This window comes from Triticum urartu, chromosome 4 (assembly GCF_003073215.2).
Source record: "Triticum urartu cultivar G1812 chromosome 4, Tu2.1, whole genome shotgun sequence".
In the NCBI taxonomy this organism is placed as follows: Eukaryota; Viridiplantae; Streptophyta; class Magnoliopsida; order Poales; family Poaceae; genus Triticum; species Triticum urartu.
In genome coordinates this window covers 585,235,191-585,252,423 of record NC_053025.1, presented here as the reverse complement: position 1 = coordinate 585,252,423, position 17,233 = coordinate 585,235,191, and the positions used below count along the sequence as shown (strand labels likewise).

At 45.5% G+C, this 17,233-nt stretch overlaps 1 protein-coding gene across 5 annotated transcripts; it reads left to right on the top strand.

The window, feature by feature from the left end:
- The first annotated feature begins 1,887 nt into the window (after window positions 1–1,887).
- Window positions 1,888–6,857, top strand: LOC125552907 (transcription factor bHLH144-like). 5 transcript variants are annotated; one of them, XM_048716627.1, is made up of 4 exons: window positions 1,888–2,225; window positions 2,327–2,445; window positions 4,966–5,024; window positions 5,706–6,857. In XM_048716627.1, exon 4 carries the CDS (start codon window positions 5,803–5,805, stop codon window positions 6,517–6,519), a length of 717 nt encoding a protein of 238 aa, XP_048572584.1. In that variant the 5' UTR covers window positions 1,888–2,225; window positions 2,327–2,445; window positions 4,966–5,024; window positions 5,706–5,802; the 3' UTR covers window positions 6,520–6,857. The 5 variants fall into 5 exon arrangements, with proteins under 5 accessions (XP_048572584.1, XP_048572583.1, XP_048572582.1 ...); XM_048716626.1 differs by lacking the exon at window positions 4,966–5,024 and having other exon boundaries at window positions 1,889–2,225; window positions 2,332–2,445; XM_048716625.1 differs by lacking the exon at window positions 4,966–5,024 and having other exon boundaries at window positions 1,889–2,225.
- Window positions 6,858–17,233: the final 10,376 nt, after the last annotated feature.

Here is a 17,233-nt window from a genome sequence, read left to right as displayed (position 1 = left end):
GTATGACCCGCCATGCTGGGGCCGGGTTACACCATTGGCGGTTTAATACAAAGAAGATTCAAGGAGGCCCAAGAAGAAGTATGAGGACAGCGACTCTTGGAGGTAGACCTAGTGAGGGCCCAAGACATGAACGCGTGAACCGCCATATGGTGGCTTGCCTGCTAAGGCAAAGCGATTTAGAAACCAGGCGGGTCACGTTGTGTGATCCGGTTCGGACTCTTGTAAGCCGCCGGGTTTCGACCTGTGTATATAAAGGCGAGACCCGGCGGCGGCTTAGGCTAAGGGACAATCAATCGAGAACTAGGTCAAGCGTATTCGCTCCCTTGTAATCAAAACTCAAGTAATACAACTGGAAGCAGGACGTAGGCTTTTACCTCGTTGTGAGGGGTTGAATCTGAGTAATCCTTTGTGTCATTTTTCCCGTTCAACCCCTTCAAGCTAACCTATGGTGCGATGGATCTACTCCTAAGTCCTTTCACAAGGGCATCTGCCGTGACAAAACCACGACACCGGCGATGGTGGAGCGAGCGTTGTTGCTGCAACCGGTGCACCCAACCTCTGATGTGCAGCGGACCTCGTGCACACTGGCAAACCAGGCATCCCAGTACGGGGAGTCCACCGCATAGTCAGGTGTCGCCGGCACCAGCACCCTGTCGGGGTTGAGGTGCCAGTCGTGCGGCATGTTCACATCCGGTCACAACGCCGGGATGCGGTGCTGCCAGTGCTGGTGACACCGGTGGACATGGAGGTACAGCCACACGCGCTGGTGCTGGCATGCCCAACGAGGAGGTTGCCTCATGGTCGTGCTTGCTGCCGCGGCCGAACTTGCCGAACAACCTCATGATGGCTAGCGCTTTGCTGGTGGGACGAATTGGGGGGGGGGGGCAATAGAAGACGAAACTGGGAAGAAAGATGCGGACTACACTGCCCGGTCCCCCACATCGGCATTTAAAAGGATGGCGTGGACTTCACCGCCTCTTTGACGAGCGGGCCCATGCGCATGCATGCCATTTAATAGGACCGGCGGCGGTAGTCGGATGGCCGGCACAGGGGCCCGAGGCGGACGCTAAATTGTCGCGCGGCGGTTCCTCTCAAGTCCGTGTGGATGCAAATCGCACTCAAATTTAGGGCAGAAATTTATGAGTGAATCGGTGTGTTGGACCCACGGATTCAAACGGACATGCGTGAACAAAATGAGTCGCCGCGTTGGAGTCGCGTAATGATACAACTAGTGAAGAAGGATTCCCCTCGTCGGGGTCTCTGCAGGGGGAATCTCCACTCACTCACTGCTTCCCTGTTGCATGCCCGGTTGCCCATCGGGGCAAGCCCAGCTGCCAGTACCCCTCGGGCATGATGGCGGCTATCATCCCGCCCGCCCCGGCGCCTACCCTACCGTCGTCCGCCCCTAGACCAGCAGCAGCAGCAATCGATCGATGTCCTCGGCGGGCACGCGCATCGTATCGTATCGTATCCGACGGGCAGCAGCAGCAATGCAGCGTCCCCTCCGCCGCCGGGTGCCGGCCTCCCACGCGTTGCCGCACGTACCATACTCATGGTTCCCTCGCCCAGACGCACTGCGGGGGCGTGCGTGCGTGCGTGCGTGCGTGCTCGCTCGGGCCTGGGTTGAGCTGGAATGCTCTGCCACGATGCCCACCTCCACCTCCGTCGACCCCCACGCACCGCTGCCCAGCCGCCCCTGCCGCGCCGACATGCGGGCCACGGGCCCCGGATGGGCCCGCGCGCGCGCGAGTAAACAAGGGGCGCCGTGTGTCGCGGGGCGCCTGGAGGGCTTTGGGCGCGGTGGGCAAGCGGCACGCGCGCGCACCCACGGGCGGGGAGAGCACGAACCCATCGAGTGCGCACGTTCCCCCCCTCCCCTCACCCCCCGCCCCATTCATTCATTCGTCTCCATGACTGCGCTGCTCGCATCCTCCATCCAGCCCCTCTGTCTGCATGCATCTACTCAAAAGCAGTGCAGTGCAGGCATAAAAGAATCGCACACCCGCCCAATCCCAGCATCCAACGCCGTCCGCTGCTGGGTTCATCCGCTGTATAAAACCCTCCCCGTGCTGCCCATCCATCCATCCGCTCTGTCCAGCAGATTTCATCGCCTCTCTCTTCCCTGTCTGTCCCCTGCTCTCCTCCAATCTCCTCTGCTTGCTCATCGTCCGCAAGCAAATTCTTCTCGAGAGATCATACATCGTCTGCTTCCTCGTCGTCGACTGGTATGGTAACCACACCACACAGCATCGCCATTACATCCATCTCGCCGCTTGAGCGCGCGCAGTGCCTGAAGCCCCTGTGTTGTTATTTCCGTGTGATGCAGAGCAGGATGCCGTGGGTGTTCTTCCTGTGATCGTTATGAGAAGTGGCGCCTCGCGTACTACTACGGATTGTTGATGCAAGTTTGCCGAGTGAGGACAGATCCTCCGCGCCAGAAAACTAGTAAGCTGCTTGCACAATGTTCCACTACTTACTTTCAGATTAATTCTTCGTGTTCCTAGCCTTCGAGCATCAATCTCCTGCTTGTACTATTTGCTAGTGGGAGCGGGAACCATGCATCATCTTATCTTGTATAGTTTTTTCTTCTTTTTTTTGCGAAACTATCTTGTATAGTTCTTGATAAGCAGCTTTCTTGTCTATCGGCATAGGTTTTCGGCAAATTAGTTGGATATAATTCTCTTCTTCTGAATCTGTCAATGAAAGTTCGAAGCCCTTCGCCAATGTTTTTTATAAAAAGAAAAAAAACTTGAGTAGCATGTAGGAAAGGAAATGCCAGCCGTAATGCTGTTGCATGCAGACGGTAAAGTGGTGAGCAGGACCCACATTTTGGACGGAACTCGACGTCCACGGGCGTGTTGACAAAGTTGCTTGTGAGTGGTCAAAAGAGAAAGAGACGGCGTTTTCAAGTGTGCGCTACAGTAGTGCCCTTTTGTTTTGCATTTGTGTTGGTCAAAAGATGGGAGTTGCAGCTAGCAGCAGCAGCACAGGGGATCGTGTTCTTTGCTTGTTTGCAAAACAACTTGACATGCGTAGCTAAAATAAGTAGTAATACTGTGGTAAATTCAAGTTAACGATGAGTTATATAGATCCAAAGGCACAAGAAATTCCAGCTCAAAGATAAACGGCACAAAAATTAAACTAATCCATAAGGCCATTTGTCACCTGTAATTTCGCATAACCGTGCCCTCTCTAGTTCATCCGGTTCTTGTAGCCACTATCTTTTCCTATTTTTCTTGATTCCGTGTGGGAAAAATAATCAAGCAAACATAGGACATCTGTCTTTCCATATAGAAGAAGTGAATTGACAATTAATAAGAAAAACTTACCGAAAACAAATACGACACATGCACACTCACCCTGTCCGGAGGCTGCATACAAAATGAGTGTACGACTTTGCCACCCAATGACCAGAGTCGGCATCCTACAACACGACTTGAAGCCGCCGCCCCGCCTTACATGAAACACACACACGCCGGCTCCAAGGCTGCGTACCAGCCGAGTTGACGACTCTGCCATCCAAACGATTAGAGTGAATAGTCAATAAACCCACACTAGAGTTGCCGCTCCGGCTTACGCACCAGCCTCGGGGCCACAGACCTACCTATGCGACGCTGAAGCTACAAAACACACACAGGACACTGCCGCCAAATAGAAGACCGGACCTCTAAGGCAACACATCCATGGGAGAACCGACGGGTACGCCACGGACGCCTGCTCCGGCCGAAGCCAAAACATGGATTTTTATCTGGAGAAGTTTGAGACCCAAACGACATGAGAGGTGAAGGAGCCCCACCCCCATGACGATGCCTCCAAGGAGGGAAACAACGTCATTGGAATCTACCGAAGTCGGTGCGATGCTTTCACCTAGCACTCACCAAACCCCAAATCAATGGCGCCCAGTCTTCAACCGAGTCACAATAACCATGCATCTTGGACGACTCGACATTGCGCCACCACGGTGCATGATGTCCGTCAATGTTGAGCCGCCTCAATTGAGCAACCACTCACGCTACGCAACCGCATACGGTGCCCGAGGCAGCATTTGACGGCCGATAGCCGCCCCACCCTTGGGCCCATCCACTGACCACCACCAGTGGACCACGCGCGATGCAATGCAATGTCGCGCCTGCCACCGAGCTGCAACCACCCTACATTGAAGCGTGACGACAATCACATGAATGTATTGTGTGTTAGTGTCACCATGAACCATGAATTGTGCCTTAGAGCGTTTACGATATGATCTCCTTCTCGCGGAAAAGATGAGTGTTATGCTCATTTAATTGTCTTAAGTTCAATATTGATCAAGGACAACCTAAGATTTTTTTTTCATATAAACCAGCAATGTGTGTCGCCCATCCATGTAGGAAACGCCGTATTGCGGTTATCTAATAGTTATACTGTTGAATGTGCATCCTTCCCCTAGACTGCATATCCAACACTTTCTTGATCAACTCGGAAAGCCCTCTCTGATGAGCCATCAGACTTGAACTTAAACTTATGGTTGCGGCTTGACAAAATGGCGGAACAAAGTCTATTGGAAGTGGAGCATGATCCGACAACGACTTGATGCGTTCTAGCGCCCAGACCAATACAAGGGGAAACTTAAAATTCCAATTAGTGGTAGCCAGGACACGTTCAAGCTTCTCATAAGTAGAATCAACACGACGATTTGCCCAGGTGACCTGATGGCTCGATATGTCGATCTCTATCAAATCCAAATTGCTAATGACATCATTGAACTGAAAAGGTCACCAATTGTCAAAATGGTCTTTATTCTTTCCTCGGTGATAATGAAGATATTAAAATTCCCACAAATTAACATGGATTATGGTTATCACTACAAATATTGACCGGTTCCTTAAACTCCTCCTGAGCAACACCATACACAACAACTAAGCCCCATAAGAAGGTGTCATACTTGTTCTAAAGGTGAAATTTGATGTGGTACTCCCTTTGAAACAGCGCAAGCGTACATCAAGAATGGAAGCCAAGTAAAATTCCACTCGATCGTCCATATGCAGGTAAGACATGCCAGACATAGCCGGAACCACATGAAAGATGGTCTAGGACATGTTTCTAAAAAACACGTCTAGTGGATTTCGAAATGACCACAAAGTCTAAATCGTTACCCCTCATACAATTGATAATATGTTTATGCTTAGCCAAGTCACTCAACATCTGCTATTTCAAAACATGTCTCTCATGAGGAATCATTTTTAAATTGTAAAGCCTAACTTACGCGGGCTGTATATGATTTAAATGTTGCATCATTAATTACTTTGTACTCTTAATCACATATTGCACTTTAATACCTTTTCCTTTTGCCGAGGGTTATATGCTACTCCCTCCGTTCACTATAAGATGTTCTAACTATTTTAAATAAGATGTATATGACGTGTTTTTAATGTGTTTATTCACTTATTTTAATATGTACTCCCTCTCCTAAAATTTTGGGAAGGAGGGAGTACTATGTAGTTTATATTAATAAGATATCCAAAACGTATTCTAATAGTGAAGCGGAGGGGGCAGTAGTGTACTCATGTCCTGTTCTGGCATGTATGCACTTCCTTTCCAGTCCTCGTTTCGCTCTGCTCTCACACTTGATAATGTATCATAGTACATCGCAGTTCCATTACACTGATGCTTGCACTTCTTTTCTTTTAACTTCTATCTGATTGTTTGCTCGTGCCTACCACTTGCAGGCCGAATACTTCAGTCGAAATCAACACCATTTTTCTCGAATTCCCCACAAAACCCATAAACATCTCTAGGAGTTGAGCAGCTCGCAGCAGTGAAGTGATGCAGGGAGGTCCAGGCTACGGGTACGGCGGCTACGGCTACGGTGCCGGCTATGACATGACCGGGTACGGCAACGGCGGAGCGTACTACACCAACGACCGGTACCCCACGCCGGCACCGGCGCCGGCTGCCTATGAGGACCCGCTCGCCGGTCGGAGGCAGCACGATTTCCCGGCGCCGCTCACCGGGCTCGAGTTCCAGCCGTCGGATGCCTGCCCCAAGAACTACGTCATCTTTGATCAGACCTACGACCGGAGCAGGGTCATGTACAACCCGTCGCTGCCCAACAACTTCGGTTCCTCCGGGGGCTATGACCAGCACGGCAACAACGGTGGCTACGATCACGGCAAGGGCACCTACTACGGCGGCGGCGAATGCTCGATCCGGCAGAAGGAGGACAGCGGCGAGATCGACGCGCTGATGAGCTCCGAGGAGGAGGATGACGTGCTGAGCACGGGTCGCACTTCAGGGAGCCACGGTGAGGGCTCGCCGGACTCCACGTGCTCCCCCGGGTACGTGGTGAGCGTCAGCCCGAGTGGCGGCGGAGGTGGCGAGAGGAAGAAAAACCGGATGAAGAAGATGATGAAGACGCTCAAGGGGATCATCCCCGGCGGCGACCGGATGGACACGCCCGCCGCCCTCGACGAGGCCGTCAAGTACCTCAAGTCGCTCAAGGTGGAGGCCAAGAAGCACGGGGTGCGCGGATCAAGAAGCTAGATAGCGACCTCACATGGCAACGCAGGGCGACTCAATGAGCTCAATGATGGGGGCGGAAGACCGGGTAGCTTGGTGCTCCTTTTTGCACTGCCAGTGCCATGATTTCACCTCGTGGAGCTCCCGAGGATCAGTGCAAAGGAATGATGATGGATGGTGTTGTAACTATCAGGCCGATTATATACACCGTGTTTTTGTTTATCCCCGTTGGGCTCCGCACTGCACAGTTGCTTACCATGTTGTTGTTGTTTTGCGCTTAGTGCTTTTGAATAGTGTTTGTGTTTACCTAGGCACATATTACCATTTCACTAATCAAGGGTACCCTTTGCAATGATTATTCCCACCTTGGGTTGAGCATGTGTGTCATAGCAACCTGGGAGTTTTCTATTTTTTTTAATATTTTATCTCTTAAACCATGCATCCAAATCCTGAACCGTTTTCTCTATTGAATTCTCGCGTCGAGATCATTCAAAGTAGATCTCATGTCAATAGATTTCAACGAATCCTTTAGTTCTAGAATAGACAGCAAAAAAAAGCTGAGAGCATATTTTTTTTTTACTTTCTTTCTTTATTGGGAGGCACAGTTGTGCCTCACATAGAAATAATATGTGCCTTCATGAGAAGCATATATGTGCTTCTTACGGAAGCAAGAAAAACACGTGTTTTTTTTTGTTTCGAGAGACAATTGTGCCTCTCGCGGAAGTAAATATGTGACTCCAGGAGAAGTAAATTTGTGCCTCCTGTGTGAAAGAGAAACAAAAACACATTTCTCCCTCTTCTGAGAGGCATAGCAGCGCCTCTCAGAGAAGAAAATATGTGCCTCCCATAGAAGCAGAAAGAACATGTTTTTTTCCTTTTTCAAGAGGCACAACTTTGTCTCGTCCAAAAGCAGATGTGTGCCTCCCGTGTAAGAAAATAAAATACAATTTTTTTACCTTTTTCATGCGGAAGCAAATCTCTGCCTTCACAACAAAAAATTTTGTGCTTCCACGGAAGAAAAAAGGTGTTTTTTCGTTAAAATTTTTTCTCCAAAACCTAGGAAAAACTGGGAGAGAACTAAGAGCCGAAAAAGGGGAAACCCCCCCCCAAAACCTGTATCGAAAAATTAAAAAAAAATCCAAAGGGAGCACTCAATATGCGACACATGGCGGTGGCTGAGAGCTCATGACCCACCAAAGTGACCCTTGGGGGGCTCCCGCAAGGGGTATCCGTTGATTAATTCTCCCCATATATTAGCGCTCAAGATTGGTGGGCCGCCTACTGAACCAGTCCAGTGAATTATGCGTAGTCACCAGAACTATATACCGCTTATAGCAAAATGAAAGAAGCTCTCTCCTGGAGCATCCGCAGTAATGGGTCGGCCACCCACTAATGCACAACTAAAACAAGAAAAGCAGAGAAAAAGATTGGTGGGCCGCCTACTGAACCAGTCCAGTGAATTATGCGTAGTCACCAGAACTATATACCGCTTATAGCAAAATGAAAGAAGCTCTCTCCTGGAGCATCCGCAGTAATGGGTCGGCCACCCACTAATGCACAACTAAAACAAGAAAAGCAGAGAAAAAGATTGGTGGGCCGCCTACTGAACCAGTCCAGTGAATTATGCGTAGTCACCAGAACTATATACCGCTTATAGCAAAATGAAAGAAGCTCTCTCCTGGAGCATCCGCAGTAATGGGTCGGCCACCCACTAATGCACAACTAAAACAAGAAAAGCAGAGAAAAAGGGAGCACCGAGGGATCGATATCAAGTCTCCTCGGTGTTGAGTAGCGCTGCTAGCCATTGAAGCATTTGTCTGATTTCATGGTAAAATAGAAGACGCGGCCAACTTGAGGGAAAAGAGCGGGATTTTTTTTTTTGGTTTTTCTTTGTTTATTCATTGTTTTTCTTCGTTCTTCCTCTGTTTTCACTATTTTTCCCGTCTTTTTTTGTTTTCTTTGTTTCTTTCTCGGTTTTCACTGATTTTTTTTATTTTCTTTCCTTTTTTCTTCATTTATTTGTTTCTTTTTCGTTTTTCATCGGTTTTTTTGTCTTTGTTTGTTTATTTCACAGTTTTCACTATTTTCATTCTCTTGCATTGGTTTCTTCCTTTTTTTTCATTTTCTTTCTTGTTTTCGTTGTGCTTCTTTTTTTTGTTGAACAAATGTTAACATTTTTTAGTACACATTCAAAAAAATTCATATACATCAGAAATATTTTTTATATACACGTTTAGCATTTTGAAATACATGATTAACGTTTTTGAAAAGTTATATTTTATATCTACTTTTTCTATACACATTGCACATTTCCGGTATATATCTAATACATTTTTATAATACAAATTTATTTTTTTAAATACAAGATTAATATTTTTTAATATATGGTAACATTTTTTCTATACACATTTAACATTTTTCAAATGCTTGATTAACATTTTTAAATACAATATTAAAAGTTTTTGAATACATGGTCAAATTCTTTCAATAAACATCAACATTTTTCAAATGTTTGATAATATTTTTCAAATACAAGACTAATTTTTTTAATACATGGTTAGCCTTTTTCTCCATATACATTTAACATTTTTCAACTCTTATTTAACATTGTTTTCATATTCTTGATTAAATATATTTTAAATACGTGATCACCCTTTTTCAGACACGTTGTATATTCTTTTGTATACATGAGAAACATTTTCTCTGTAGACATTTAACATATCTCAAATGCTTGGTTAACATTTTTTTCAAATTTATCTAAAGTTTTTCTCATAATATATTTATTTAGAATAATTGGAAGTATAAGCAAAAGCAAAAAAAAAAACAAGGTTGTGGCCTCCCACGCTTGGGCCAGATTGACACGCGGCTTCCCTCACCATAAGCGCCTTAAGCTACGTGTATTTGTGCAGCAACATGGAGCACACCCTTCGTTGGACTTTGTGCTCAGCCCAGTTATCTATTTTCTTTTTTTCTCATCCGCACCATGGATTCATGGGAGCAACTAGTTGACGAGCGCTCCTTTGAGAGCCTCGCAACAATCACTTGCGGGTGGGCTGAGAGTGCGCCACTTGACGCGCTCTCAGCCGCCGTCACATGTCGCGCTCTCGGCGCTCACTCCGATTTTTTTTTATTTTCTACCACACGTTTGTTGCTTTTTAAACAGTTTTTTCTGGGTTTTTCAACCTTTTGTTTTCTATCGGTCTTTCTTAGCTTTTGGAGCAAAAAATAATATCAAAAATAAAAAATTGCGCGTAAAAACGTGTTTTTTTTCTTCCGCGAAAAGCACGGTTTGCTTCCGCGAGAGGCACGGTTTTGTTTTCGCGAGAGGCACAGCTAGAAAGGGAAATATGTGTTTTCTGTTCTTTTTTACCTACCGCGAGAAGCACGGTTTTGTTTTCGTGAGAGGCACGGTTGTGCTTTCGCGAGAGGCTCGGCCGTGTCTCTCACAAACGGAAAAAACGTGTTTTTTGTTTTTTTTCTTCTATGAGAGGCGGTGCCTCTCGGAAACCAAAAAAGTGTTTTTTAAGTTTTTTTTCTTTCGCGAGAGGTACGGTTTTGCTTCTGCAAGAGGCATTGTTGTGCTTTCGCGAGAGGCACGATTGTGTCTTTCGGAAACGAAAAAAACTTTTTCTGTTTTTCCTTCCGTGAGAGGCGTGATTTGCTTCCGCGAGAGACACGATTATGCTTTCGCGAGAAGCACGGACGTGCATCTTTCGGAAAGGGGAAAAACCGTGCTTCTGGTTCAGCTTTTCCCTCTGGTTTTTTTAGTGAAAAAAAGTTTGTCAAAAGATATCAATATAGGATCTAGTTTTGAAGATCTCAATGTGAGGAATCCAACGGCGAAAATAATTCGAGATTTGAACACACGGTTTAAGAGATAAAATGTTTTAAATAAATGAATCTACGAAAAAAAGGAAAATTCACAGGTTGCGACAAGTGACGCGTTATGCGCCACTTGTCACAATATGAGAAGGTGTGAGTGATCTTTGAAAAAAGTACTCCTCAATTAATGATTTCATGAACATCATGCGGAAACTCCTATATGGCGTTTGTGGCGCCAGCAACCTCAGCTAACGTCCACGCGCATGAGCTATCGGCCGGCGCAGCTAACATCAAAAGAGCAGTTTACCGGCTCACCAAAAAAGCCTCGCTCGCTCGCCCTCGGTCACCTAGTTCAACCGGTCAACCATTGACTGGTTGACAAGTCAAAAGGGTTGATCGTTGAATTTTCGGAAAAATGAATAAAATTGAGAAAACCTACTCAATTTCTCAAAAGAAAGTTCACAAATCTGATAAAAGTTCATCGATTTTAAAAATAAGTTCACAAAATTTTAAAAAGTTTATCAATTTTGAAAAAAGATCAAGAATTTAGAAAAAAAATCGCCAATTTCGAGAAAAGTTCATGAATTTAAAAAAAACATTCACAAATTTGAAAAAGGGTCATCGTATTTGGAAAATTCCATGCATTTGTAAGAATCATATAAAATGAGAAAATAAAAAGGAAAATTGAAAATAAAAAGAAAAAGAGAAAAGAGATAAGAGATAAGAGAAAACTAATTGGGCCGGCCAATATAGGAACTAGTGGAGTGGAGAGTGGGCGCCGGTTTGCTAAATGTTCTAAATTTGGGGCTTAAGGCGACATATAGGATTTGCCTAACTATAGGTCTGGTCCATGTATGGTTTTTTCCAGCTGTTTTGTGAACTTTATGAAGGACGACTCCACAAGCTTTTTCTAGGGTGGTTTTCTCATGGTTTATCCAGAACATATTTTTTCAAACTCGTGGTTTTTTAAGAAGAATCATAAAGAGTGATCCTTTTCAAATTCATGATTTTTTTCATATCCACAAACTTTTTAAAATTCATGAAAAGTTTACAAATGTGTGAATGTTTATAATTCATGTTTTCAAAATCATGAAAACAAATTTAAATTCATGTTTTTTTAAATTTCATGACTATATTCCAAATTTGTGAACTTTATCAAGTCTGTGAACTTTTTTTAGAGAAATTCAACGATCAATGGAGGGGGTGAGTGAGCTGCTCGTGTCGTTGGGCCGACCCACATGGGGCACGTATGAGCGCTCGTTTGGCTTCCCAACTCTTGAAGTACTCACTAGAAGGTCTCTGCGACCTTTGGTCACTAGTTTGTTGATTGTTTGTTCTGGGTTTGTATGGGTTGCATGTATCATGTGAAAATATCTCTCTCTCTCTCTCTCTCTCTCTCTCTCCTAAACACACACATAGTCGCATGCTCGCTAGTGACCTCCATTTCTCTCTCGCGTGAAATAGCCATTGTCGTTTGCGATTCCGGCCGCCTCAAAACTATTTGGCGTTGTTATTCACCGGCTCGGCCCTGCCTTGCTCTCCTCTATCGGTTGACTGCTAATCCCTCTACCTTCTGTCCCGGCACATGCCTCGGCATCAAGCCCTACCTGCATCTCAATTGGCCAGCATGGTGGTCCAATGGTAACCGATGTCACCTCTTGCTGCTCGTTAGACCTCCGTGGAGCCACTCCATGAGGCCTCCCATGCCTCTTCAACTCCCTCTCCACCTTTGGTGCCATTACTGATGGGGGCGGCAGTGGGTGTTGTAACACGGTGAGGCGTGGCTACTAAATCACTGTCCCGATTTAGTCGTTGGCAATGGCATGGTTGCACAGAAGGAGGAGGGCAATGCTCCCCACGAGCAGACCCCCCCCTCTCATGCTCCCATATCTTCCTAGAAACACCTCTTCGATGGGATCGTCATTGGCATGTGTATTCTCAATCGTCGGTGATCCATTACATTATAATGAAAGTCCTTCCATGTACAGATGTAGCCCGTAGGACCTCGTGGATAGTTCATAGGGAGCTCCATAACTTGCTTTCCTCTGGCCATATGAGTTTTCCCCATGTTTCATAGATTTGGTTCTGGAGTAACCAATCATAAGTGTGGTTGAAGAACGAATCTAGATCCTTTGTTATGATGGTGTTGACTATTGCCATTGGAGTTCTTTGTTCCGTTGGTGTGTTGGAAATATGCCCTAGAGGCAATAATAAAAGCATTATTATTATTATATTTCTTTGTTCATGATAATTGTCTTTATTCATGCTATAACTGTATTATCCGGAAATCGTAATACACGTGTGAATACATAGACCATAATATGTCCCTAGTAAGCCTCTAGTTGACTAGCTCGTTGATCAACAGATAGTCATGATTTCCTGGCTATGGACATTGGATGTCATTGATAACGGGGTCACATCATTAGGAGAATGATGTGATGGACAAGACCCAATCCTAAGCATAGTACAAAGATCGTGTAGTTCGTTTGCTAGAGCTTTTCCAATGTCAAGTATCTTTTCCTTTGACCATGAGATCGTGTAACTCCCGGATACCGTAGGAGTGCTTTGGGTGTATCAAACTTCACAACGTAACTGGGTGACTATAAAGGTGCATTACAGGTATCTCCGAAAGTGTCTGTTGGGTTGACACGGATCGAGACTGGGATTTGTCACTCTGGATAACGGAGAGGTATCACTGGGCCCACTCGGTAATGCATCATCATTATGAGCTCAAGGTGACCAAGTGGTTGATCACGGGATCATGCATTACGGTACGAGTAAAGTGACTTGCCGGTAACGAGACTGAACAAGGTATTGGGATACCGACGATCGAGTCTCGGGCAAGTAACATACCGATTGACAAAGGGAATTGTATACGGGGTTGATTAATCCTCGACATCGTGGTTCATCCGATGAGATCATCGTGGAGCATGTGGGAGCCATCATGGTTATCCAGATCCCGCTGTTGGTTATTGACCGGAGAGTCGTCTCGGTCATGTCTGCTTGTCTCCCGAACCCGTAGGGTCTACACACTTAAGGTTCGGTGACGCTAGGGTTATGAAGATATGAATATGCAGTAACCCGAATGTTGTTCGGAGTCCCGGATGAGATCCCGGACGTCACGAGGAGTTCCGGAATGGTCCGGAGGTAAAGAATTATATATAGGAAGTGCTGTTTCGGCCATCGGGACAAGTTTCGGGGTTATCGGTATTGTACCGGGACCACCGGAGGGGTCCCGGGGGCCCACCGGGTGGGGCCACCTGTCCCGGGGGGCCACATGGGCTGTAGGGGGTGCGCCTTGGCCTTCATGGGCCAAGGGCACCAGCCCTACTAGGCCCATGCCTAGGGTTTCCACCACGGAGGAGTCCAAGTGGTGGAAGGCACCCCGAGGTGCCTTGGGGGGGAGGGAAACCTCCCCTGGCCGCCGCACCAAGGAGATTAGATCTCCTGGGCTGGCGCACCACCCCCCTTGGTCCTCCTATATATAGTGGGGGAGAGGAGGGATTTCATACCTCAGCCTTTGGTGCTTCCTCTCTCCCCGTTACGTCTCTCTCTCGTAGTATAGGCGAAGCCCTGCTACTGTGACGCCCTGCATCCACCACCACGCCGTCGTGCTGCTGGATCTTCATCAACCTCTCTTCCCCCCTTGCTGGATCAAGAAAGGAGGAGACGTCATCCGTTCCGTACGTGTGTTGAACGCGGAGGCACCGTCCGTTCGGTGCTTGATCATCGGTGATTTGAATCACGTCGTGTTCGACTACATCATCCCCGTTCTTTGAACGCTTCCGCTCGCGATCTACAAGGTACGTAGATGCATCTAATCACTCGTTGCTAGATGAACTCCTAGATGGATCTTGGTGAAACGAGTAGGAAAAATTTTGTTTTCTGCAACGTTCCCCAACATGGTGATGGTCATTGACCCATTTTTTCTCAACAATAATTCTAGATATCAATTCCTGAACTTTCAGGTAACCATGGAGGATATAATGTTGGTAAGCCTTGTCACTGCCTCCTCTCCTCTATGCCTTGGATTATATATACACTATCAAGTATTTCTAGTTCATATTTAATATTCAAGAAATGATTTACGCACCTCTGAAGTTTTACGGTGTATGGTTCTCTTCAAGCCATGATTTACATAACTTTGACATATCTCTGATAATTTATGCACAAATTTAATTGATTTTGATATATTTATGAACCATTGTCAGTTAGTGCATACATAACTAGCTTCTCTTTTACTAAATAGAATATATATGTATGTGGAGTTTCCGATTGATAGAGGTAATTGGGATACTTTTCACATAAACATAAACGAAGGTACCTATTTTTATTTAAACCCGAACAAGCCTAGAAGAAAACAAAATAGGCATTAATTTATCCCATCTTGATTAAGCACTAACTGATTCATGCTAATAAACCAGATTTACATTTTGGGAGATCATACCACTACACTTTAACGATATGAGGATGACACAGTACTATCTCATTACCACCGATCTCAATGTCCCATTTTATACAATCTACAGGAGGTGCACCATGCAAGGTATCTTTTCTGGTCTCTGTAGATTCTAGATTCTTGCACAAAAGGTGTGCAAATTAATGAGAAATGATGATTGTTTTGCTTTAACAGGGCACAATGTTTTGTTGATTGCTATGGGAGGTGAGTTTGATAATTTTTTGTAATTAACCAGATGACCTAACTGTGCTTTTTCATGGTAAGGCAAAGAAAATTGTTTCAACACATGCTCTTTGGGTAGGTATTTTCAAGGCAATCATCAATCCGAAAACGTACACTCTATCCTCATGAGCACCTCCAAAAAACCGAGCTAGCATAACACCTTGAGATTTTACAAAGTCACTACAGGCGTCTCACAGTCGATGGAAAAGTCTTCTCCCACTGAACGAATATCGCCGTAAGCCTGCAATAAATTCAGAAATAATGCAAGCATCAATGTCAAGTATAGGACTTAACTCTGGTGGGCTAAGAATACCATTGTCCTTCTAACCATCCAACCACAGGTTGATCGCTAATTACATACTTCTTGATGTTATAGCTCTTATATGTTTGGTTGCTTTGGAACTGACGGGTGCTCATACGATTGGCTATGTGTCACGTTCATGACAAATTGGTCAAAATTGCTCTTTGTACGGCTACCACAAATTACTGAAAAAACATGATATTCTGGGCGCAGCAAAGCACACAATTACCAACGCAATTGGGCATGCAACGCCCAAGTGCACGTCCAGCTAGGTAACCATTAATTTCACCACTTATCTTCAGTCCACCAGAGTTCAAGTCCTGAAGCTCGCATTATTTCTGGATTTATTTCAAAAAAATTGGCGATGCATTTTTAGTGGGAGGAGACATTCCCGTCGATGACGAGACGCTTACGGCGACTTCGTAAATTTTAAGATAACATGTCAGCTCAGTCTTTCGGAGATGCTCATAGAGATAGAGTGTGCGTGTGTGTGCTCATAGGGGTGAATATATGCGCGTATATATGAGCGCTTAAGTCTGTACTGATGTTAAAAAAAACATAAATATTCTCCTGAACCAACCTGATACACCAACGAGCCAAACAAAACAAGAGATTGCACCCAACTGCAAAAGCGTCCGATCTCTCTAGTCAGGCACACACTCAAAATATTTGAACAACGCGCCAAGTAATGCAGCACATGCAGGTAGGCTGTTGGTGGTGCCAGGAGTACGTACGTACACCAACGTATCACGTATGCATCCTTGGCCCTGTTTGGATCATGGAGTTAGAGCTAGTTTGGGTTAGTTGGAGGCTCAAATAACCCAAAAATATCCAAACAGGGAGAGTTAGAGTGGGTTAGTTCCATCTAACCCAACTATCCCGGTGGAGAGGTGCTTATTTGGGTTAGAGTGGGTTAGAAAATAACTCTAACTCTAGCTGTGTTAGAGTATCCAAACAGGGCCCTTGATTTGTGCTACTGGCCCCTTCTCTCCAATAATCAAACGAGAATATATACGAAAAAAGCGCGTAGTACTACATACTACATCTATTATCTGTCAAGAAGTGCCACAGAATGCCCAAATAATTCCTGGCTGAAAGAATTTCTTTCGGAAGCTGCATGCATGCATGCACGCATACTTCACTCCACATGGCCACCAATTAGCAAAACGGAGATCAAAGAGAAGAGAAGCAAGTACTCCCTCCATTCGGAATTACTTGTCGCAGAAATTGATGTATCTAGACATATTTTAGTTCTAGATACATCTATTTCCGAGACAAGTAATTTCGAATAGAGGGAGTACTACATACAGAGAGAGGCCAAGGCCAAGGTCATGTTCATTTTTGTAGATCATATAGTATTAGGATTTCTCTCGGTTTGAAACGGTGGCTTGCTAGGCAGCGAGGCCATGTGTGCGTCATGTGGGCGGCAACCGAGTTGGAACTTGGAAGCGATCGAGGCAGCTAATCGCACCGCATGCAGTTGCAGTTGGTGTGGCCGCGTCCTCCCCTCTGCAATGCATGCATGATTGCGGTTGGGTGGGACGCTTGCATGCATGGCCACCTTCTTGCCTCCTCCGTCTGCCGGTCTGCCCCTTCTTCGTACCGTTGAGCCGGAGAAAACATTTTGCCATCCCACCTGAGCCAGCCCCCCTCTGCCTAAGCTAAATAAACAGTGTGAATTTATCCAATTTGTCCTATGTTCTATCGAGATTCTATAACAAAAAAGGGTAGATGGCCGAAAATGGCACTTTCGAGGCGGTTTGGCCTGATTTTTTTTTTAATAAAGAGAGCTCCCCCACCAAATTTTCTTAAAAAATTCACAATGTCTGATACTAAGGTCACCCCAAAGAAAATGTTCGATACAAAGGCTGCAAAGGAAAAACAGAAAGAAAATAAAACAATGCATGATCAACTAAAAGAGAAAAGAGCGTGAA

Excerpts from the sequence above, each read along its gene's own strand:
- LOC125552907 (XM_048716627.1), top strand. The coding sequence starts at position 5,803 with ATGCAGGGAGGTCCAGGCTACGGGTACGGCGGCTACGGCTACGGTGCC.